General features: G+C 36.1%; 1 protein-coding gene across 8 annotated transcripts; it reads right to left on the bottom strand.

Annotated features, from left to right (window-relative positions):
* Positions 1-62: 62 nt before the first annotated feature.
* On the bottom strand, positions 63-24,279 carry EXOC1 (exocyst complex component 1). Of its 8 annotated transcripts, none has more exons than XM_084516850.1 (21): positions 24,153-24,279; positions 21,313-21,446; positions 20,320-20,450; positions 19,429-19,588; positions 18,530-18,550; positions 17,598-17,785; positions 16,444-16,671; positions 16,067-16,199; positions 15,769-15,878; positions 15,196-15,249; positions 12,451-12,600; positions 10,968-11,073; positions 7,900-7,944; positions 6,533-6,696; positions 5,940-6,050; positions 5,380-5,456; positions 4,599-4,827; positions 3,252-3,435; positions 2,070-2,269; positions 1,561-1,755; positions 63-706 (listed from the first exon to the last, which is right to left on the bottom strand). In XM_084516850.1, exons 2-21 carry the CDS (start codon positions 21,434-21,436, stop codon positions 554-556), a joined length of 2,763 nt encoding a protein of 920 aa, XP_084372976.1. In that variant the 5' UTR covers positions 21,437-21,446; positions 24,153-24,279; the 3' UTR covers positions 63-553. The 8 variants fall into 8 exon arrangements, with proteins under 8 accessions (XP_084372976.1, XP_084372975.1, XP_084372977.1 ...); XM_084516849.1 differs by having other exon boundaries at positions 24,096-24,231; XM_084516851.1 differs by lacking the exon at positions 24,153-24,279 and adding an exon at positions 23,163-23,185.
* Between the last annotated feature and the right edge of the window lie 851 nt (positions 24,280-25,130).

The following is a 25,130-nucleotide window of genomic DNA, read 5'->3' as shown; positions in this document are numbered from 1 at the left end:
GCAATAGGAATCGCTCCCCGTTTTGTTCCCGTTTCAAAACAACACACCACATAAATAAAGCGTATGATGTACACAGTTTAATCGAGAGTTATAGCCACGACCACGTTATATCTCAGAACACGAATACCTTCTGCAGTAAGGGAGGGAAAACGTTGTGGTAGTCTTTAACGCCAACATAATTCCCAAGATGGAAAACATTAGTGAAGACAGTAGTACCCCTTTTGTGTACTACGAAGGTAGTGCTTGGTGCTTTCAGAAAAAAAAAAAAAACAGCTTATAAATAACAATATCTGAACATTATGGGAGGGGAAAAACTATATCCGAAGTGTTTCACAGAATTAATGCTTTCAAACAGTACTTCAACATAGTTGATGAGCAACAAATTACCAAAGGTTTCATTTTGCCCTGAAAGATAGTTCAAGCAGGAGAGAGACTTGACGTATATGACAATTAGCTATGCATACATATGGAAATCCACCTTTTAAAAACAAACAGCACTTAGTGTTTGATTCCCGTATAACAGAGGCACAAACTTTGCTAGCTTCTTTTTCACTTAATGAGACTGTGCAATACTGGAGCAGTAGTCTAAAATATCCTGTATAGTGAATTCCATAGTGATCCCTGATCCAGGGTAGCAGCGAGCTATCAGCCCTTCAAAGTGCTTGTACTGTCGTATAAACTCATCTTGCATCGAATGCCACACAACCTGCCCAAAAAAAAAGAAAAAAAAAAAAAAAGCAAACTTCAGGAAATGTCAACTGGCACAATAAGCCAAATGTGAACTACCAGACACAGGCTCATTAATTTATTCTCGGTTGAGGTGTCAAACTAAAGCTTGTCAAAAGCAAAGTTCTGTAAAGAGAGTTGCTGCATTAAAAAAATGGTTGAAGATTTTTACCCATTACGTTTCTTAAAAGTCTTTAATATTTACATAACTACTACCAAATCCACAGAGCAAAGCAGAAAATAAAGACGAGAAGGTGTGTTTATGCATTTAGAAGGAATACCTAAAATAGGTATTGTTTTTATCTTTAAAGAGAACACTCCAAACTAGATTAGTATTACTAATTCACATTCAGGCTTTAAAAAGCTCTTAGTGTATGCTTAACTCTTAAACCTCCTTATCTTATAGTCCAGTGAGAAAGTTTACAGAATGTACTAAAAGACCTCAGTAATATACCATCAGAAAAGGTCTAATTGAAAGCATATTCTGCTATAGTGTACAAGCTAAGTTTCCTATCAGGTTAACAGCTCATTTAAATCTAGTTCTTTCTACTCCCAGTGTATTTTGCAGAATAGAGATCACTCACTAATGGTTCCTTTATGATCCCCTAGCTGTCCTTCTTCCAGAACTCTCTCCCTACCAATTATAGTTCAAATGAATTCATTACACCAAAAAGAATCAGAGCAGGATTATCAAAAAAAAAAAAGTCTCAGCTCAAAATTCAAGGGTTTCCAGAATTTTGCTGAAACTAGGTACGTCTTACAGAATATATACATAAAAGACAATAAAAGCCTTTCTGTAAACAATAGATGTTTTTAAACTATGACTTAGTTTACCTGAAGTAAGTTTTCTTCTTCACAGAGATGTTTGTCTACCTTCTTGTAAAGATTATCCAATCCCTTCTTGACTTCCTTACCAGGATATTCCTTTATGACTTTACGAAGCTCTTGTTTATTAAAAGCCAGTTGATAGCTTACTTCTTCTTCTCGTATACCTTGGGCCACACGAGCTTCAACACCTTCAAAGAAATGCTAAAAAATAATAATAGTATTAATGATTACCGTAGACCACAGCACATTTTTGGATGAAAATAACCAGATTTTTCATGGCAATTAAATTGTACTGACTATACTTCAGTTATGTCTTAAACAAATGGTTTTTGGGGAAGGAAAAAAAAGTGAGAAGTAGGGTACTCTTGGCAGCCATGCTTGATTCTAAAATAGTAAGTGGGGATTGTTACAGATGCACTGACAAAAATACCAGAGATTGCAAACTAAACACGTAAGAGGAAGTTATGCTACTCCATATAATTTTAAACTATATAGCTAAACTCAAATATACGTACATTTAATTTCTCAAGAGGCTGTCCGAGTGAGTAGATGACGTAAGACTGAAGATGATCGGTGTATTTCTGTTTGGCTTCTTTCTTCTCAGCCTCAAGACAAGAAATTTTCAGCCGAGAAAGTGTTGCAAAAATATGATGGAAGTTTTCCATCATGACCACATCTCTGGGTGTTTTCTGGCTTTCATTAGCTACTTTCTCAACTGAAAGGAAGCAAAATACTTAAAATACCAAAAGAGCAACCAAATTCAGAAAAACTGATAACCATAGCATTGCCAGAACAGGAATTTTGGATTTTATCACAAATATAACCATTTGTATGAATTACTACCATAGCAGCCACTAAATGAACAAATAGTTGAGTGCCTTCAAAAGTAGATATCAGATATGTACAGACCCTAAGGTTATATGATTAGTATGCAAAAAAAAAAAAAAAAAAAAATCACTTATCAACAGACATAAAATAGGGACTACATATGGTCATTTACATAACTGAAAAACTACCACCATGTTCTGTGGAGGCTTTCGTTAAGCATGCTTTCATTATCCTTTATAAATTTCATGTGACAGAACTATTTAAAAAAATTGCTAACTCCCCTCTTTGCTAAAGCAAAATTCTTCAATAACAACTCCAACACTTTTTTTTCCCCCCTTCCTTTCTTTCTTCATCTACTTCTCACTTTATTTTTTTTGCTTATTAGTTTCATGATCAGAATTACTTTGCTTTCCAAACTTGTCTTGCATTTCTCTTACCCCCCACCCTGGCATTTATTTATTTTTATTTTTTTTAATAATAAAATAAAGATCCCACCCAGACTTATCTCCTTATTTAAGCTACACTGGGGCATAAGAGAGAGGAAACCACTTCAGACTGGGCACGTAGAGTAGCTGGGTGTGTAGCATTGCTCCTTTCTCCTCCCAGAGCCCTTAACCACTTCCCCCATCACAACCAAGTTACTCCGCAAATAGGCACAAAGGGAAATACCTAGCTTGCTTTTAAAGCGTACATTATATCAAAAGATTTACACTGTTCTACTGATAATAGAGATAACCAAAATGTCAGCACAATGTTGGTCACACGGTTTGCAATAAAGACTCTTAAAATAAATTAGATTAATTGGAGCAATGTATATACATAAGAAAAAATAATCATTTTAGTACGTATGACCACCTCAGAACACCTACCGCTGACAAAAACAGCCCTAATAAGTTTTATGTAGGCTTTATCTAGATCTCCTCGTCGTTCTGCATTTTTGAAAATTGATTCAGCAAGGCCTGCAAACTCTTCAAACTCAGCAACAAATGGAAGGATCCCAACTTTACTTTTCTTTGAGATTTTCACTTCATCCATCTGTTTCATTTGATTACTCTTAAATTTAAAACAAAGAAAAAAAAAAGATGTTAGTCTCTAGTCTACAATTCCAGACCCTGTAACAACTAGTAAAAGAACAAAAAATTGCAGGCACTGAAAAAGTTAACATGTATTCAAACAGGGAAATCATTATCTTTTAATCTGAGTTTTCCTCCCTTCTTATCCTTATGAATTTGCTACAAGAAATAACTGAAGGAAAAAGGAAGATAGGCAAATAAGGTCTTCCAGCTATTATGTTCCTTTGCTTGCTTACTTAGTATTAAGAACAGATGACAACTTATCCACCAGAAGCAATTAGCAACTGATAGTTGGATTTTCATTCCACAATCTAAAACAAGGAACTTTGCTTTTCAGAATCAACTGAGCAAACAATTCATTCCGCCACTGAAAGCTTCACTGATCTTCTACTGAAATTTTATTTCTGAGTATAATCCAAGAGTCAGTTTCAAAATATTTTAAGCATTAAGCTGATCATGAATGACTAGTCTTGTTACGTTGGCCTTGAGTCAAATTACATTTATAACAATTAAAAAAAACTAGTTATACTAACAAACATTTTCACTGAACTTGCCAAATTTCATATAATGGTCATGTTGTATTAACAAAGGCAAATTTCCTTGGCAGTAGAAGCTGTCTCTCCTACTGCCAAAAAATTAGCCACTTTAACATTCTACAAAAAACTGGTTTAGGTAAGATAAAGATAGCTGAATACATGGAAGAGAAGTCTATTTGGCAAATGATGCAGGTTTTGCTTTTCCCTTGTGAGCCTAAGTCCATGAGTGTTTTTGTTTGTTTGTTTTTTAAAGTAAGAAAAAGTCAGAGAGCTGTATTTTACTTGACTGATTTCAATAAGACTATAAGTTGAAAACAACTAAAACAGTCATCTAGCTCACAGGCGTAAGATCTTAATGAGTGGTCATATTTCTTACAAACAGCTAATTATTCAAGAAAAGTGGAACGGAGAGGGGGGAAAAAACACAACCACCGATTACTTTTTTTTTTTTTTTTTTTAAGGCCAATATACTAGCAATGAATTTACTCATTTTCACTTCAGAATTATAGCAAAAAGTCTAACTATAAAAATGCAAAATCAAACACGATGGAAGTGGGCTTCCTATAATATTATAGTTATCTTAAATCAGAATAACTAAAGAACTTACAATGCACTTATCAAAGTTCCTTTTGACAGTCACCAAAACATTTCCAAGTGTTGTGCTGAGAAAGGAAGCTGGGTCCACATTTTGTGCTGTCCATACATGATGACTCATCTTAACTAACATATAAAGGGAATTAAAGCTATCAATCTTGTCCCCCAGTGCTATAAGATTATTCAGTTCAGGCTCAATACAACGAAATATTTTTGTCATCATTTGCCGGATCATGTCCTTCCTAGTAAAAATGCACAAGAGAAGTATTACTCTGACAGTTTACTGGACTATTTTACATGTTCTTAGATACATATTTTTAGGATAAATTTATTGGATCCAAGTCCAATTTTCACCCAACAAGTCTCATGATTTTCAGAATGCTGCTAAGTGACAAATAAAATGCCAATGCCTCATGGTCAAAAAAACAACAAACAAAACAACAGCAGTCACAGGTATGAGATATTCCAACAAAATATCCTGTGTAGAATCTGGCTCACACTTAAATTCAGAATTTTGCTAAGCATAATTTGCAAAGCCTATTTTACATATTATAAAACCCAGTTTCACTTGAAAATCACACATCTTTATTCTACTGTAGACATAAATATTAATTCTATATGCAAAATTATTATTTTTAATATTTGCTGACACATTAAGTGTCTAGTTACAAATTCAGAGTTCAATATTCATTTTCACTAGAAGGGAAAAGTTTACTACAGAGAAAAAAGCTTTATACTACAAAGAAGTTCTTAAGCCTACATGTGAACTAAGAATAAACAACATCAGCACATACTCCGATGATATTGTTTGTGGAACACCAGAAGGGTATGAACGAGATAGATTTCCTCCATCCATTTCCTCAGCTTCATTCTGTAAGAACAAAAAGTGTAGGAAGCTGAAAGTTTATCTCAAATTCCAAATTTAACTGATAAGCATGTCTGACAAAAACAGTATAATCATCAGATTTTTTTTATTATTTTTTTATTTTTTTCCCAAAGTAAATACAATGGTTTTCTGGGTTCTGGTAGAAGATCTCTGGTCATGTTTCTCAGTGCTATATACAATTACTTTCCATGGCCTTCCTACGTAATATCATGAAACAGTATGCTTAGTGTGAGCTTATGAGAAAAAAAATGCAATGGCAAAAGAAACAGTTTTGGTTCTTTCTTCTTTTTCAATAGATTTTGTATCGGTCAGCCATAAAACAAAGATTCTGCCAGCTGATAGAGAAAAACAAATGACTGATCAGCCATATCACACAATTGCCAGATAAATTCCAAAGTTATATTTTAAACAGGCCTCACAAGGCTTGTTCAGCATTTAAGTTCTGTCACTGAATTAAGAGAGTCATACCGTTGTTGATCCTGAGATGCCCTGATGTTGCTGTAGTTTGAAAAATTTACTAATGAAGTCCTGTTCGGCCAGACACAGGGGCTCCAGTTCACTTAGAACTTGCTCAAAAATCTAAAGACAAACAAATATTTTAATCAATACATTGAATATTCTGAACAGCTAGAAATACTCATTTTATTTGTTTATTTCCTAGGATTTCATTGTCCATCTTCAGTAAGGTTTAGAAGGCTGATTTCTACTTAATAGAAATGCAAACAGCTCAGTTTTTAATTTTCAGAAGTGTTACCTGCATCTTCAACAACATTTTCTTGTTTTCTCAACAACATTCATTTATTTGTTATACAGGCATATATTTCCTCCCAGAAAACAGACAAACAAAAAGACCAAGGATTTAGAGAGAGTAGAATAAAAATAATTGTTTCCATCAAAAGAATTAATGGAGAACATGAAAATTATTTTTTAATCTCTCAGAGGAAGAACCATTCCTTTCCCCCTTACTCCAAAAATACGTACTTTTTTATACTTGAGAAGGATATGCAAGACAGTTTTAATCCAAAAGTAGGTAGGATTCATAAGCAACATTTCTGTCTTACCTTATCAAATTTTGTTCTGTCAGCCACATCAAGATCAGAGGCAGACATGTTTCCCATATCCAACAGTGAGGATGACTGAGACCTACGATTTCCTGAACTCTGAACAGAGAGTTTATTTAGGCTAGAAGTAGACCCAGTCAATTTTCCAGAGCTTCCATGAAGACCTGTTAAATAAAGAAATAATGAAAGAGGGATGCAAAGGTAGAATAAAATACTCAAGAACAGGTTCATTACAGAACGCAGGGCCACTAGCAACTTTTGATCTTGTACATTAAAAAAAAATAAATCACTTTTCATCTAAGCTGAAAATGCTTCTGCTATAAACCGATCTTTTCCTCATTAAAAGTAACTGAAGTACTTCATGTTTCAAAGTTGAGTACAATGCAGATATCTAAGTATTGTAAAATTATGAAAACACATTGTAACAATTGTACATTGTACAATTTTACACATTGTAAAATTATGAAAAGGGTATAAAAGGCACAAAACTGTCAAACAAAGCAATACTAGGATAAATACTGTCCATGAAAGCAAAGATCAGCTATGATCTTTGTGAATATATGCTTTGGGCAAAGGCCACCATAAGAAGTAGAATTAATCCAAAAGAGGGGAATAATAAGAAGTTTTATAGACACCATCCGTCTTGAACTTGGTCTTTCTACTGTTAATGTCCTTTTGGCTCCATAGCTATATTTTGCCTGATCTACAATCCCAGGTGAACTCTGCTGCTACCCCCATCCCTTTGATCATAACTAACATTCAGACATTTCTTTCTCATATTCTGTGGCCTTCACATAGGTGAGGTGCATTTTTATTTCTTTGTGATTGAAATTTTCAGATATGTTGAAACAGGATGGAGAAAGTCAGTAATCGAAAATAAAAAAAAAACATCAGAAGAAGTCATCTATAGTTGACCCACATGTAAACTTCTCACATCTCAACCATAAAGGCACTTGAAAGCAATCCTGCACATTTAATTTAATTGCTATATTGGTATCTTAACGTAACTGCCCAGGTCTAAGGGCACAAACAAGACAAAGTCTATTTATCTAATAAAAGCTGTTATCTCAACCTTCTGGAAGAGCTGGAAGACTAAGACAAGTAAGATCTCAGGCACAAACTTTTTTTAGATCAACTACTAGCATGGGAAAACAGATGTTGCCTTTACCTGCAAAACTTCAACTTCTATGTTGGGCAATTTTTGCTGTACTTCACTTTGCCTTGCAAAAACAATGATTCTGCTAATGCGTATTTCATTCTGAACAAAATGCTTTCATGTTAGGTCCATTTTCCATGATGCAGTGCTACAACTTCACATTGACACACATGCATTGACAATATCAACTAATGCAACTAGTTATACTCACTCTCAGTTTCCTGTTTGACAGCACTTTCTTTTCGAGGCAGTGTAGCTGGGATGGATTAGGTTGCAAGCATCAAAGACAAAGACAAGTTAAAATGCAGTTTGCACAAACCATGCACAAGATGCAAGTTAAGCTCTAACTGGAAAGAAACATGCAGAGAACTATAAGCAGCAAGTAACTACATTGCAAACACATTTAGTTGGAGAGGTACTATTCTAGAAATTGAAAATCTAAGCTACATGGAAAACAGAGTAAGTTCTTAGATATTAAACTTCACTTTTTCCTATATGGTGTGTTTAAAGAATGTTTTTAGTGACACGTATTTAAGTTCTCACAAATTGAGAAGTCCATTAAATTAGGGGTTTATTTATAAGAGTTAATATTGCAAAGGACTCAGTTTCCAAGACCAATCATATCAATACTATTTACAAAGAAATTTAAATGCATTTATGTAGCTTTGTACTGAGTCAGAGATATATTCCACCTCTTAAATTTAAGAGAAAAAAAAATGATCAAAAAAAAAAAAAGATGCATCAAAAACTGATGACTGAGAATTTGGAGAGGATGAAAACAATGAATTTGCAGTAAAAAAAAAAAAAAAAAAACAACCTACAAGGCTCCTTTTTCTTTTTCCTGGTTTGTGCAGAATAAACCAATTTCTACAAGTTGACTTCGATGTGAAATTTTGAATAAATGCGCATGTTTCCTTAAAAAGTTTCCTTACATTTGTGGTACATAAAGAATACCTAACCAGTAAAAGGCATTCGCATACATACACTAAAAGCAGTATGTGGTATTAAGAAGATTTTGATGAGGATGGATGCTACAAGCCCCCCAGAATGGAGCAGGCAAGCAGAACCTAGTGTAATAGAATGAGGAAATACTTCTAAATGCCACAAACATGTCTTAAATACCAGATGTTTTCAAGTAGCCACCACCACTGACAATTCTAATGTCAAAGTCCAATTTAATTCCAGCCTAGTTTTTAAAATCTTGGGTTTTGTGCAATTTTGGAATAAGGAGGTTTATGGCAGATATGTTAAGTATATGCACCTGCCATGCATCATAGTCCTCAATTTCCAAATGCATGGGACTGCATTATAAAAGGCAGAGAACCTACAGGCAAAGATCAGACAATCAGAAGCATCAGAGTGGCCTTTGAGAAGCCACGTCGTATAGACATACGACAGCAGTAGCACTCTTTCCCACACTTGATTTTATGGTATTTAAGTATCAAAGTCTTGGCTTCAAAAGAAAAAAAAAAAAAAGACTACTGAAGACAAGTGTGAATGTGATTATTTTTTTGCCATAAAAATGCAGACAAAGAACCTTGCACTAGCATAGAATGCCAGAATTCTCCCAGCATCCCCGCTGCGTTTGAGGCATTCCTATAGCAGTGCTATTCCCAAAGCACAAAAAAAGGCAAGAACAAACACCAACACAGCTCGGAAACAAGTCATCCTCAGCGTCTGAGTACAACTGGAGCATTATGCACCTACACTGTTTCTTAAATAAGTTTACTATTAAGAAGTGATGCATTTTGAATTAGTGCAACCAGTCATTACAATCACTACCTTCAACATAGAAGCCTTTGAAATTACATATTGTTATAAACTGTTACAAAACACATACAACTTGATATTAAAATAAAGTGAAATCATATAACAGATTTTTAAACATACATGATTTACTTTCCCTGCTTCGTAAATGGTACTAACAAGAACATGATTAGGACTGAGGAGCGAAGCTTTCTTGATCTAATTCACTGTCAAATTTTCTTGCAGCCTCATGACATGGCCACTGATAACCATTACTTAATCGCCTAATTACCATTCATAGTATTATGAACTCTGAGAGTAGCCTCACTTCTTCCAGTCTTGGCTATGTAATTGGTGCCTACCACTTTGCAGAAGACTGCACACCTGGGGTCAAGTTTTGTGTGTAAACCAGTCACCAGCAAAACTCAAACATAGTATGACTGAGAACTACAACAAAAATCAAATGAACAGCAGTGGTCAGAAATTCTTTGCTATTTTCCTCCTAGACTATGCTGTGCAAACATGCTTGGAGCTCACAGAAACACACAACAGAAGCCTTCTGGAAGTGCAGCAATTAAACTGGTTAATTGGAGGAGTTCTTTCTCCAAAATGCAATGTCACAATGCTTACGGATATCAGGAATATAATTGCTGATATAATAACTGTCTCATCACAAACGCAGATCACAAATGAATTGCCGGGATATAATGTTTTAAAAGTCGGTTTATATTAGGATAAAATATTTTGTTCTTCCAGTAAGATAGCTTTTCGAGATTTAGGAATTTAACTGTTCTGACAATGACACATTACGGCATCCCTCGCTCTACATGTCCAACAGCTTGAACAGACTAATCCTTCCTGCCCCCCCTTCCTTTAACGAAAGCCTCACCACTCTCCTGCTTCCTTACTCTCATTCCCTTTTTCTGCTCTCCACCACAAACAGAACCCAAAACAGGTATGGCAGAACATACAAGTTCAAGCTGCACCTCACTTAGAATTTAGAATTTGGAATTTAAAACTTGGAATTTAGAACTGGTAAACCATGACAGATATCCTAATACCCTAACCACTTTGAAACAGTGCACTTGAAAATATAGAATACCCAAAATATAAATATTTCTATATTACTGTTGCTTTCTAACTGTTCAGGTTATTTATTTATTTAAAAGCTTTACTTCTGTACTCATACTAGACATTTTACTCCTATCAGGAATACCAACTCCCTTAAATGGGAAGGCCTACAAGTTAACCAAGTGTATCCAGTCTCAGATTACAAAGCAAATCTCAAGTTTCCTCAAATAGAGCTGGCATTAAGAGTAGCTTCTTCAAAATCCAACTGAATTTCACTATATTTCAGTTGTGCTACTTTGGCCTTGGGGAAGCCAGAAGTCTTGCCAATCATATTTTTACCCAATTTTCACCTTGCCAAAAGTGAACATCTTTAGACCATTAAAAAACTGATGTAGGTGTTATGAGTATTTTATAGACAAATAATAAAATTCAAAGAAAGTCAGATGCCTCCTGGAAGCTTACCAAACTTTTTTCCTTCTTTGGTTGTGCCTGTCATCTTGATCTTGGCAACTTCAAAGAAATCTTTTATTTCCCTTTCATATAGTCGCGATAAATAATCCATGTAATTCTTAAATTAAAAATGTAAAGTTAGTTAACAGGTAAACACACTGACTTATTTTGATTACAGTTAAATAGATCTTAGAAACAGCATGTAAACAAGTAATGATGAACCGTTTCAGACTGTATTTGTATATACATGTATGTATGCAACATGCATAAAAATGTATTCATGACGTTTGAGTAGTTTTTATTCATTTTCTTAGTGGATCCATTGAGCACCAGACACCACTACTCCTCCTCCATAAGGAAACATTTACAATGTGATACATACAAATAGAATTACAGGTGAGAGCATTATAGAATTTAATTCAAGATTAGAATGGAAGGAATTCAGCACTGTTATTCACAGTCTCACCTCTTCCTGAATATGGTGTCCTTAATTACACCTTCAGCAGGAAAACAGAATGCCTGAAAACTATGGGATGCAGAAGTGTACTTGTGTGCTTACTACAGGATTCAATGAATCCCAAATTAATTTGTCTGCAACACTGCCAAAAATAAGCTTGAATTTTAAGATGACAATTGGCAAAATGACTGAAAGAAGTCTGAAAATTATCACTTCCTTAGATTTTTAGTACAAAGGTTATAATTTTTTATTCATGGGCAAAAATCACCCAATACTTTTCTTCCCTTGTTTACCTCAGAATTTTGTTATTTAGCACACACACTAAAAAGAAAAATAAATAAATTATCGAAGACCACCTCCAAGGTGTCAGCCATTTAACATTTGCAAAAGAAGAAGTGTTTAAAAGCCATTTTAGGACTCTAATTTAAAATCTTCATGGTTAAGATTTAGGAATGGTAGTACTTCAATAAAAGATTTGTTCTGTTACGGAACAACTGTCCCAACTTCTATTCAAACACTTTCTTCCACTTCATGTCAGTTTTAAGCAAGATAGTTAATTACACATATACAAAGCCAAAACATTTCTGTTTGATCTGCTTTACAAGAGACCTCTGAAGTTTGATAGTCAAGTGAAATGAAGAAAATGAGGTCTGAAATTAAGAGATTGAAGTCTGCTGAAATAAAAACATCATAAAGGTAAACAAGCACATCAACATGAAAGTAACTTAATTTTTAATACTAGATTGTAAAATGGTAAACTTGTTTCAAGTAAAGGTTAATGTGACATTAATATATTAACCTTCACTTCATGTGATACTTCAGAACGGAGACACAGATAGCATCTTGGAAAAAAAAAAAAAAAAGACAGGACACAACAAAGATGGAAAGTGAAGTTTCCTATTCCAGAGAGATGATCGGTGAGTTAAATTTAATAAAGGAATATTAAAAGAATATGCACACAGATAGAAACAATTCTTTTGACTCTCAAAAATAGTCCATTATGTAAACTCTGTAGCATCATTTGAGCACTTCACGTACCTTTGTTAGCCCTTCATATTTTCCATAATCTGTGTTCTTAAGCCACTCCATGAGTTTTGCATATCGAAGTAAGTCTCTGTGAAATGGATGGTGATTGGGTAACGTCAATTCAACAGAGTGCTGGGCGAGAGTAGAACTCTGATCGTGGCCCTTGATAAGAAATAGTATGAAAATAAATCAGGAAACTCTATACAAACATAGAAGAAGTTTCCTCAAAAACTTGACCAAATAGACAAATTCAGACAAATAGCACAGCATCAAAATATCTTGCATAGAAAAAATGTCTACAGACCCAGACTGAAGAGATATTTAATATAACGCAAACATTGAGTTTGGCAGACAATGCACCTTAGTAAGTTTGTTCATTGCAAGGCTCTTGCAGTTTACAGCATTGCCTTCAGGGTGAGTCAGCTTGGCATTTTTTTTGCACAAGAATGCAAGGCAAAGATTTAATGACAAGTGTTCAACTGTTTTTGAAAAAAATCCAAGGTTATTGCGTGGTTTCTCTAAAAATTACAAAAAAAAAACAAACAAACATAGGTACTTCTTCTTAGGCTCTTATTCCCATATACTGTAAGACACTTCAAATTGATGAACAGGTGACCTGGGTGTTCATTACGAGCTTTATGCTCCTCTGAAAATCTGTAGAAGTCCAAACCACTTGAGCCATATCTTAAAAAGATGAGTTGGCACATTCTATCACTTGCTCTCCTGCACTCACACACATACTTTCAGTAACCATACACTAGAGTTAAGCAATTTAGGACATGCAGCATAAAACAATCCGTTTAACAGCAAGCTGCTAAGTTTACACTCCACCTTTTCTCTGGGCTACCTCCTGAAAAACATAATATCCTTTAAATGAGGATTACAGCATATTTCTTGAACAACATTAGTATCTGGCTTGTTTAAGCTTTCACTTGCTTGAACTCACAAGCTTCCTGGGCAATTCAAGAAGCAAGATGACACAGCAGTTCAGCCATATAGCAGAATGCTCACACATTAGCTCAGTGTTAGAGCAGAGGACAACGTCAAAATGGCTTTAACATTTTCTGAAAAACCTTTTTTTAAACCAGGCTTGTAAGGAATACAGCAACAGAACTTGATCTTAAGTATTAATCTATGCCCTAACAACACAAAAAGATTGCCTAATTAATCTCTGGTTACTGTAGTATAATAATATACAAGTGTTTTAGAAAGGTCAGACAAATTATTCCTAATTTTTCAAATATATATTACAAGTTTATACTACATAAGTTTATAAAAAAGAACGATTTTATACTTCTAAACTAATATACATAGGCCCACATGTTGGTGAAACTTTTTTTTCATCTATTGAACTCTGAATCAAAGTATGTCTTACTTGTATTAGCAGCTGCCTGTACAACCTTAATTTGCCATTTTAATTTAGAAACGTGTCTTATTTAGATTTCTCCTTCAGTATTTATTTTTCAAATAAACATTCTAAACAATGCACACTTCAGATGTTCAAGTATTCCAGTTACCTTCCAAAAAAATGGGACTGAGAACTGGCTCAGCAGTTCAGAACAGTCTGTTCATCAGCCTAACAGAACCATATCATTTTAAGTAAGATAACACAGAAATCTGTTATACCTGCAGCACTTGAATCCATGCCTCAAAATGTGGTACATACACTTTCTTTCCTTTTTTTTTTTTTTTTTTTTTTAATCTCCACAGAAAGCTTAATGCAGAGGCTCATCTAACGAACTCTTCCTGCTTAATCTTGCAGTGATGCTGTATTTTTACCTGTTGACTAATCCCGGGCAGCTAACAGCAGGCCACAACTTTTCAGAGGACGAGTTTATACAAAAGCCAACATGAGGCCAGAGTTAGTACCAGAATTAATAATAAACTGCAAATTTGCAATGTTACTCATTTGCAACAGCACTGAGAAGTCTCTTTAAAGGTATTTTGTCTAATACACAAAATATTACGTAGTAATAATAATCTCTTACCATTTTTAATAATAAAATCCTCAGCGCAGAACATCAGAAAAGGCACTCTCTTAAACAGCCACTTCGACACGTGATTCTGATATTCAAACTTTGTGACTGTACTTAACATAGGCCATTTTTAACTTGCTCATTTAGAGGCCAGGAGAGATGGCCTGTGCTGTTTTTCAAAATACAAAATTTAATCGGAGAAGCATAGCTTCTTACGAAAAGAAACATAGCTTCTTTTTGTGTAAAGACAAAAATTTTAACATGCTGTAGAACTCTCCCACAAAGCAAAGAAAACGTAGGAAATGCTTCTCTGCCATAAAAACAGGCTTGCGTCCTCAAATGCCATTATCCATCATAACTCTATTCCAATGTCGCATATAGACTAATACATAAAAAATTAGGACTTCTAAAACTTTTATTGTACTAATATGTATAAATAATGAGTTACCTTTATTTACAAATATTACAGTTTAACACAACTGTAGTATCTGTATAGTTGTACACATATTATAATTTTCTGAAAATATTTTTTTCCAGCATACATCTAAATCTGTGTCTCTTTGCAAACTCTGTAGATAAATTAGAGGAATTTCATCTTACAAGCAGATCAACAAAGCTTGAGAGGTGATAAAAAAACTGGAAGTGAGAAGGGATGTAAGTCTGATGTTCTGCAACCAATAAGGATTTCTTATTTGTAAAGCCAAAGATGCAGCTGCTAGTTCAGTAAGTCAAGCTCAAAAAAATTAGTTGGAAAAGCTTGTATCAAACCTGATGTACTCACTGGAACTGAAAGATAGTACGGCTTGTTATAGAGTTGAAGGAGGGTCTGAGTAAACTAATTGGAGATAAAAAATACAGCAATAAAAAGATTGATGCTAAAGAAAGACATCTAGTCTTTAGGAAACCAAACTCAGGACAGCGATCTCTGAATATTTCAAGTTAAGGCTCAAAAACGAAGGTTTAAACATCTTACTTGTATGCTTCTTCTACAGCCGTTGAAGTAGAGAGAGCAAGAACTCTTCTCAGTCCCTAAGATCCTTAAAACTCAATGCTTTTTTTCCCCTCTTAATTACTCAAGCCTCACAACTAAAATATGTGTTCATATATTACATGATTTGCTCAATTCGGACAGATTAGTACAGATAGTACAGATACCTGTAGTTTTTAATTTATTTATTTGAGAGATTCCTCTAGTCACTATAGTTTGGAATGCTTAGTAATTCCTCTGCTTGAAGTGCCTCCAGCAGTCCATTCAGTTACCACTTAGATCGCAGAACATGTCTAATTTTAGTTTGATTGCTTTTCTTTTTAGAAGTTTGGGACAGAGTATTTCATAAATAATAAGAAATAATACCTGCTGAACAAATACACTGTTCAAATGACTGGCAAGCCTCCGTGCAAATTGCTCACGCAAGTCACTAAACCGCTGCTGTTGCTGTTTGACTGCATGAAGCATATCATGTCCTAAAAACAAAAAGAACACAGTACAAAATATATAGTAACACATTGTATGTAGGCACCAGAAGGACCACTAGTCACAATTCCTTCAGTATATAGAAATGACATGTAAGTCTGATCAGAAAGGCACATAAAATGAAAGCACTACCATAACGAATTTGGTATTTTAGACTGCAGTCTAACAAAAACATTACCTGGACGAAGAGCTACATTCATACACTGCAGAAGGGCATCCGCTGCATTAGTGCAGGCCTCAATGCCTCGAGAAGATGTCAGATCTCCCTCCTGAAGGGCTTTTATATGACCTTTAGCCAAATCCATGTGATTCTACAAAATAATGGATAGTACCGTCCATAAGCCAAAAGCAGGTTACAGCTTGCTACTCTGATGATCCAAGAATGATAAATACAAAGCCATTATTATAAAAACTTACTGAAGTTAGTGCAATAATAAAACTGAAAAATCAACTGTCATAAACAAACTTCATACGTGGTTACCATAGAGGGTAGCAACCTAGAAGAAATGTATACCCAATACGAACAGCGATACTATACACCATAAAAATGCTTACCACTAAGAACTCGATCTCCGACAGCAGCTTCACATTATTGGTGTTGCTGAGATGGATTAGGTGGTTACTTTCTGAGATTTGATCCATTTGCTCTTTTACACTCTGAAGCATTTCTTCATAACTGCTCAATTTTATCTCAATTTGGTCAACTTCCTTTAGAGCTTCATCCAGCAACTTCATCAAGATATTCACCTGTTTCTCCGAGGCCATAATTGACTGGATATTTGCCTGTACAGAAAATTAAACCATAAGATTTCAAGAGACATTTTTTGTATCTCAAAAGCATTCTGATAACCTCTTCTGTCTCCATTACTGTCACATGGACAGTTTTCAAAGTGCTTGATGAAAGAGACAAAGCAGTATAAGCTTACAGTACTTCTCCTTTAAAGTGGTATTTGAACACAGCAGTCTCATTCTATGAGACTTCGTTATTTCATAAAGGAAAGATACAAAACCAAAATTTTTGTCAAGTTCTTAGAATTAAATAAAATTAAATGCACAAAAATAAAAACCCAATAATAATCCCTACTATCTTAAAACATTTATTTGCAGAAAAAGAGCTTAGGTGATAAGCTTGCATTTTTTGTTTCAAGAACAACAATCTCTGTAACAATCATTTTCAAAGTGTAAGAAAAATATGTATCTTGGCAATTTTAGGAGTTTGTAGGCTATTTTCTCAGGACTGTTTTATCCCCTGCATCTCCTTTTTTTTTTTTTTTCTTCCGTAAGTGACATTTGGAGTGTTGGGCTGTTTTAAGAAGCAGAACAGCAAAGAATATGGTACTGTTACACAGATCTCAATACTGCAATGTTATCAGATTAAATGAAGTTCCTAATTACAACGAGGGTAGTATTTTATGCCTAAAAGTTCACATCTACTGACATAAATATGAATGACTCTTCTCTCTCTCTCCTTGTACCTCCACCTTCATAAACCATATATTCAGAATGCCTCCTTTTTTGAAAGCCTAAAATTCGCTCCATAATAAGATCTTTAAAAGCTGATAACAGACAGGATGTAGTTCAGCTTAGGAGCAGATATATTTAAATATGAAGCAGAACATGTTAAATACGTTTTCAAAGAACACAGCATAGTCAGTATCAATGAAAACAGCTCCATATGCTAACACCATACATTAGAAAAAAATGTTTACCCCATCTAGCACTTGTAGCTCTCTAGACAACTTCTCTGCAAAGGCTTCAGCGTTAGAGATAGCATATTCACACCCTTCCATCATTATTTCTATATCCTGTTCCTCTCTTGCATTTAATTCTTGGTATTCATCCACAGCCTCTTCATCACCTCCTGCTACACTTTGATTCTCTCCACTTGGGACTGATTCTTGCGTAAAGAAAGGAAATAAAAGAACATTACCGAGAGCAGAAAAGTCAGCTTAAATACTCTTAAAACTCTTTTAAGTTCAACTACCTCTGAATAAATAAATCACTTCCATAAAGAGCATCTGCTACCTACACACACTTTTTTCAAGTCTTCCATGGGTTTCATTAAGATTTCCAGAACTGGTTACAGTGATGCTTTCCAAATCATGCAACATAAGAAAAATAGAAATTGTCAATTTCGTTTATTGCATGTACAAAGGCACATACTGTCTCTGTTCATTGACCTCTCATGCTGGTAATCAGCATCTGAACGTACTGCAGTATTATTCTAGAATTGTTAGCAGAAGACTAGTAGAAGCTAAAGTCTCAGTAGACAGAGCATAAAGTAAACATACTAGAGAACTTAAGAAATACATCATTAAATAAAACTTGTCTTGATGCTCAAGATAAGTTTCAAAGTAGCAAAACCAGTACTGAGGTAAATGAGAATGACATAACAGTGTTTTTTCAGAATTGATTTCTCATTGCAGCATTTAATTGAAGAAACCAGTCAACGACTGAAAAGCAATTTACAGAACGTTAGTGTTGTCCAGGCAGAAACTATTTAGAACAATTGAGATATCTCTTATCTGTAGCAACTTTATAAGCTATTGAAAGTCCTATTTACAAAAAGAGAAACACAAAAAGCATATTATTTGAGACAAATTGCTTACAAAGCAGAATAAAGGAAAAAGGTGTTACGCACCTTCTGCAACTTTAGGTAGTTCTGAAGAATTAAAAGGTATGGAAAAGCAGAGGAAAGGAAGCAGAGAATATTAGCAGGCAAAGCATGAACAGTGTGTGCAATTTTAAGTGGCAGTAAGTATGAATGTTTTAACATTGCAAGAACTTGAAAAGTTAGAGGTCAGTTAAAAACAAGTTTCAGTCAACATCAACATACAGAAATGTTACCCTCTGTTTTTACACTTCTATTTCAAGTTCCTCTGCTCCAACTACTCTAGTATTTAATAACAATTTACAATTTAGCTACTTACAGAAGTAATGTAAGATACATCTACTCACTACACTTTACTAGGAAGTTTTAATTATTAAAAGACAATGTGAATGTAAAAATATTTAATACAACATGAGCAAACAAGATGTTAAGACTTCTTAGCATCCAAATCAGTTAGCTGTAATAGGATCCAGCAGAATTTAACGCGATTCACCATATGTAAACTAGAAACCAGATGAAAAACCTCATCTAAAGGTTAGAATGCTATTGAAGTATCATGTTTAAAAGCATCTTTGTAATTCGTGGCAATTGAGAACCAGAACAAAATCAGATTTGTTACTCATTTAGACCTACCAAATCTTGCAGGTAGATTTTGTTTTGTTCAAAAACAAAATACCTTAGGAATACAATACATGTATCAATATTCAGCATTTCATTACTGAAATACTTTGATCCAGTTAACAGATTTCTGTTAACAGATTTTCTATCAGAAAATTAGATATCTAGTCACCTTGTTTATTGGAAGACTTCAAAATTATAAAATTGAATAATAAAAAAGTCAGGGTTAGGATTTTGGTTCTTTTTAGTACATCTGCTTTACATCAATAATTACTAAACTTTACACTGAACATGCAGTTGCAGAAACTTACCTTCCAAAAGTTGTGAACTGACGTTAGTAAAGTCAATTTTTTTCCTAAGATATCTCTGATTGAGTTTCCAGATACATGAAATGAAAGTGTTCTTTTCCACTGTGCTGCTTGCAACCCATTTGTACACTTTGTCAAAATGCAAATCAAATTCGGGATTTTCCTGCAGAAGACAGGATATGTTACAGGCTTAACAGTTAAATGAATAAATAATCTCTGCAGCTCAGAAAATCATTTACTTACTGAGATGGTAGAATAAAATGAAATTACACAGATGACAACCTTTAGCTGATGCACTGATACTGGCACCCTGATGTGCCTTAATGAAAAGCTAAAACACTGAAGTGAAAAAGCAAAATTTATGCCATGAATATAGTATTTTGTCAAGGCAAACAAGGCAACAAAAACATTGTACAGAGATCTATGAGAGTTTCAAGTAACATTTGAGAGTGCTGTCTGTCCTGAGACACCACCCCCAAAATGTCTAAGGCCTTGTGTTAGCTTCCTGGTATCAAAAATGGTAGCTGGAATTACTGACAACATATGTAACACATCCAAGGAGACTCAGGGAAACAGGCAAGGGAAGAAGATTATGAACACACACACACACAGAGTATTATATCTTTATCATATATACATATATGTATATATATGAGATAGTATCTAATACCATAAAACAGGATAGAAAAAATTATTTGGTACTTTAATGGTTCTACGTAAAAACCTACTATAAGAAGTATTTCAACTAGATTTATTCCTTGATGAGACACAGCTTTGGTAACATTTGATTAAAATAAATGCTTTCCTTTCTACAGACACTTAAGAACTCTGTATGGTCTATAATTGATAAAAGGGTGTTATAATATTCTAGGCGTTCTACAAAATTGCACGTACTTTAACAGCATCTTTGGCATCGACAACAGCAAGATCTCGAAGTGCCCATGCAGTCTGCCTTTTGTAGAAATCACCCTTGTCAGATTTTTTCACTTTTACCACATTTACTTGCACTGGTCGTTCTGTTGTCACTGTAAAAGGAAGTAGAAGAGTAATTTCAAAATGCTCGAATTACTGTAACATCCGTTTCTGCTGTATTTCAACTTCTGAAGTGAGTTATTTGTAGGAGAGATTTGATAATTTTTATTAGATGAAAAGATACTCCTTGAAACAGGTTTCATCCACAATATCTACAGCTCAGTTGAAATATCAGTCACCACATACGCAGCTCCTGAAATACTGAACCCAATTTACTGATGTTTGATATAGCAAAGACTATGGCCACATCCCTGACAGCACCAAAGTCATTGGAGATTACATTCCAAATTAAAAAAAAAAAAAAAAAAAAAAAAAAAAAAAGATTCCTCAGTTTAAATTAAAAAAACAAAAACAAACAAACAAAAACCTAATTCAGTCTAATTCATTGATGGATTGGACCGAAGCACCAGCTATATATAATAAAATACACATACTCAAAGGAACATCACAACTCAGTTCAGTTCCTATGCCTTTCTACAGTGCTCTGCCTTGAACTCTAACCAGCATTCCTTGTTGTACCTTATTTAGATTGATCAACGTCAATGTCTACTAAATCCTCCTCTTGAGCAATAGATAAAACCTACTTCAAAAGCCCATCAGTCCCACAAAAATAAATTTGTATCTTTCATCCCAAATTATAGAAATCCAGATACAAAAGTACAAGACTTTTGTTCCTTTCTTAAAAGAAGCAATAACACACATATAAGCTACAACAGATTTTCTCCATTAGAAATGGAAGCACTTGATTATAAGGGCAAGAAATAATATTATAATTTATTGTAAAGAAAATCTAAGAGAAATATAACTGAATAAAAAAAAACGAAATAAAAAAAAATACGATGTCGTATTACATACCTGTTGCACATAAAAAGCAGTTTCTCTTCTTTTTGCCTGCTTTGCATACATTCACAATGCTCAATAAGCGTTCATCATTGGGAGTGAAAATATCCCTCTGTAAAGCATGCTTGATTGCAGTCATTTTCCCTCAGCTGAAAGATTTTAAGAAATCATAATACATTCAGGCACATTTAACACACAGATTGTTTAACACGCAAAAAGTCTATGGAAACAGATCTCTGCATATCTAGAATCAGGACTAAGTGTTTGTTTGTTTGTTTTTTAAAATGTTTTTCAGAGACCTGTTTCACTGTTCTCGCCAGCTAGCACATGCTATTAAATGTAACAGCCTGTTCTTACTCCTCTTTATCCTCAGGAGGGTCAGTGACTTGTTACAGTAATGTACAAGAACAAAATGCATCTTTGTAGCTGGTAGAGAGTTTGATTTGAAGACACAGTAAACCCGTTATGAGTAGGTTGCCACTATGTTTGACTAGTTTGCAACCTTTTGTTTGGTACATGGACAGAGCTCAGAAATGGAAAACATTTTGGTCTGTATTTATGGAGTTTCTCATCTAGCAAGGGAGCAAAAAGGAGGATATTTTATTAAAAGAGAAAGAAAGTATGTATGCCTAGGAATAAATCAAGAGATTTCTTCCAGGAATCAGGCAGTGACCTTGAACCATCTATTCTACAAACAAATGCTAAAAAACAAAGACTTCTGATTGAAAGATATCAAACAGACATCATTTATTCACTCTCACAGCCTGTAACAATGCACATGGGAGACTGCACAAGGAAGGACATCAGGGACTGCCCTTTACATCTTTTTGTGCAGCGGCAGATGCAGCTTTAAAATCAATGATGTAGTCACATACAGAACCAGGCCATCAGGCTGCACATGTGAGGAGCATTGCCATTAACAGCACAAAAACTTTCCAAACACCTTACAGTTTGTTCTCTATTTTTTTTTTCCCTCATTAAGAACATGGCTTTCAGGTAATTTGGGGAATGTGAAGGGGCAGACAAAGAGGTAGAAAGATTGTGGGGGGGGGGGGAGGGGGGAGGACTGGGAGCACTTTGCAGGATTTGCAGAGGTAAAATAATACTAAATTAACTGTGCAGTAAACAAGAATAAAATCCTGAGACAGTCACAAATTTCTGAAAGAGACTTTCATCATAATCACCTGGTTCTCTAGCAAAGCATGGTCTAAACCCCACAAGATTCTAAAAAAAAAATAATGGGGTGACAGGGATAATAAGCTAAAAAGAAAGAAACTTCCTAAAATGAAGGGATTAATAGTATTTACCAGATTCTCAGAACAGATCCTCACACTACAGAGATTGCTCTAGCTCGAGTAAGAAGAGCATCGCACAGACATCATGGTTCAATGTTTTTATTTCAATAGAGGAGCTCCAACATTACTCTCAACTTGTGCCTTAAAATTCTATGGTGCGTTACGAACACGATCGATATACATCCCATGCTATGCTGCCTGATGCTGAAACAATACGTGGAGCTGAATTTTAGACTGTGTTTTCCTGTTGGAGATACTTGGGCTGCTTCCTGTAACAAACTTACAGTGAACAAAGCATTCCCTTGGCATAGGAAACAGAAAAGGCACCGATTTTGCTTTTAGTCTTATGTCCCACTATTCCTCAGCTCTGCTTCCCACCATGTGTCAGCTGAAGGAGTTTGGTAGTTTAATGATCACTGACCTAACAGCTTTGGGAAAACAAAGGTCATCTACCAAGCTGCAATCAGTTCTGCCCAGCGTACAGAGCTCACAGCACTCAAAGCAATGCTGTTTATGTGACACCCCTAAGTAACACTCCGCTGTTAGCAGCTATCCAACAGCCTTCCTCACCCTTCATCCAATGCTGGGCCCAGCTTCTGTTTCCAAATTGCAGCAGGACATGCTTCTGTTACTCTGTGGCAGATGCCTAAGACAAGCAAAGCACTGACAACCCAACTCATTTTACCAACACCACCTTTCCTTCCCAATTTAGGTTTTATCTTCTAGTCTAAACCACATTCAGACTGCTGCAACCTGCTAACTCTCCATTTCAGTGCCCACACAAGCTGTCGGGGCTGTGCAGAATACACCTCTCCCATAAAACAGAACACATTAAACCTGAGCTCCAAGACTTACTCTGACGTGTAGTCCAACCTGCACTGTAAATTCAACTCTCAGTCAAAACCCTCACGATGGGTCAGAAGCAAGCACATCACTATGTTCTTCATACACGAATCAGGGCACGGTTTGGGTTGGAAAGGGGTTGTTTTAAGGATTATCTGGTTCCAATCCCCTGCCATGGGCAGGGACACCTCCCACCAGACTAGGCTGCCCAAAGCCCCATCCAGCCTGGCCCTGAGCACCTCCAGGGATGAGGCATCTCCAAGGCGAGGAGCTGGAGATAAAGCTGCTTCCTCAGAAAAAAAAAAAAAAGCTTTAAGATAACTGTATGGCAGCCTAATAAATCCCTTCCAACACTACTGCATTTTTCTCCAGTCACGTTACAAACAGATCTTCTCTTACAAGAAACTTATCCAAGACACCACCACCCCACCGAGGGAGCCAGCCCAGGAAATACACGGGGAAGACTCCATAGGAGCCAAAGAGCAGCCATTTCACACCAAAACCCTTAACGGGGGGGTTGCGTAAATACTACTGATCGGCCATTGAACACCAAAACCCTTATGGGGGGGTTGTGTAGACGCCAAGGGGTCGCTCACGGCAGCGGCAGCCCACCCGCCCCCGGCGCCAGGAGGGGCGCCCCGCTCCCGCCGCGGCTCCTACCCGAGCCCGAGGCCCCGGGCGGAGCGGAGGGGAAGGAAGGGGCCGATGGTGCCTCACCAGGGCTGGAGAAGAAGGGGAACGGGAAGACGGCGGCACCTCCGCCGCTTCCTCTCATGTGATCCTGGCGGCGGCGGAACGGGCAGGGCGGAGAAGGGAGCGGGGAGCGGGCCGGGGCTGCACCGCCTCCCTCGGGGCGGTGCTGGGGGGAGAGGGCGGTGCTGGAGCTGTGTGGTGTGGGTGGGAGCTGGGAAAGGGGCTGGGAAACCTCTGCCGAGATAAGGAAGGGCAGGGAGCCCGCTTCTGAGCTGCTAGGGGAGGTTAGCTGTTCTGTCAGAACTTGGCTGTGTAATTACAGGTCGTGAGGGGCAAGAAAATAAGGCCAGTGTGATCTCTCCACAGTGACCCGTGTGGGTGTGATGAGGGAGCTCTCCTCCTGAAAGAGCCGGCGAGCCCATCAGCGGGCTCCTGGTGTCCCTGTGTCCTCAGCAGACCTCCTGGCAGGGTGGTGAAGAAGTTGTGCAGCTTGTAGGAGACGAGAGCATTTGCTGAAGAAGTGCAGGTACACCCGGTGTTAACAGATAAAGACAATACATTACAATGTAGTGTAAAATCTTAGGATTTCAAGTGAGAAAGCATTCTATCTGAGCACAGCTGCAAGGGAACTGTCATAACTAAGTTAGGCCACAGCACCAGATTAATATATATTCTGTGAAAAACATTACAAGTTTGGCTTTATCCCTTAAGTAAATGAGAGTCTTTGGTGCCCACCACACCAAACTTCTCTAAGGAAGAAGTCACTCTGACTGCTAGTTGTGACATCCAGGATGTGGAACCTCACCCAGAGAAATGCCATCTGCATTTGGCCTTGGCCGCTGTTGAATTTGGTGAATTCCACTTCAAACTTCGCCACGATGGAGGTTCTCCACATAATCAATACACTTCATTTTAGCATTATTCATGTAAATTAATACAGTATTTTTTTTTAAGGCTTACATGCTCAGTTAAGGCTGAAATCGTTACAGATTACTTGAACTG

Source organism: Aythya ferina (genome assembly GCF_964211825.1).
Source record: "Aythya ferina genome assembly, chromosome: 4".
NCBI classification, from domain to species: Eukaryota; Metazoa; Chordata; class Aves; order Anseriformes; family Anatidae; genus Aythya; species Aythya ferina.
This window is presented reverse-complemented; position numbering and strand designations above follow the sequence as displayed.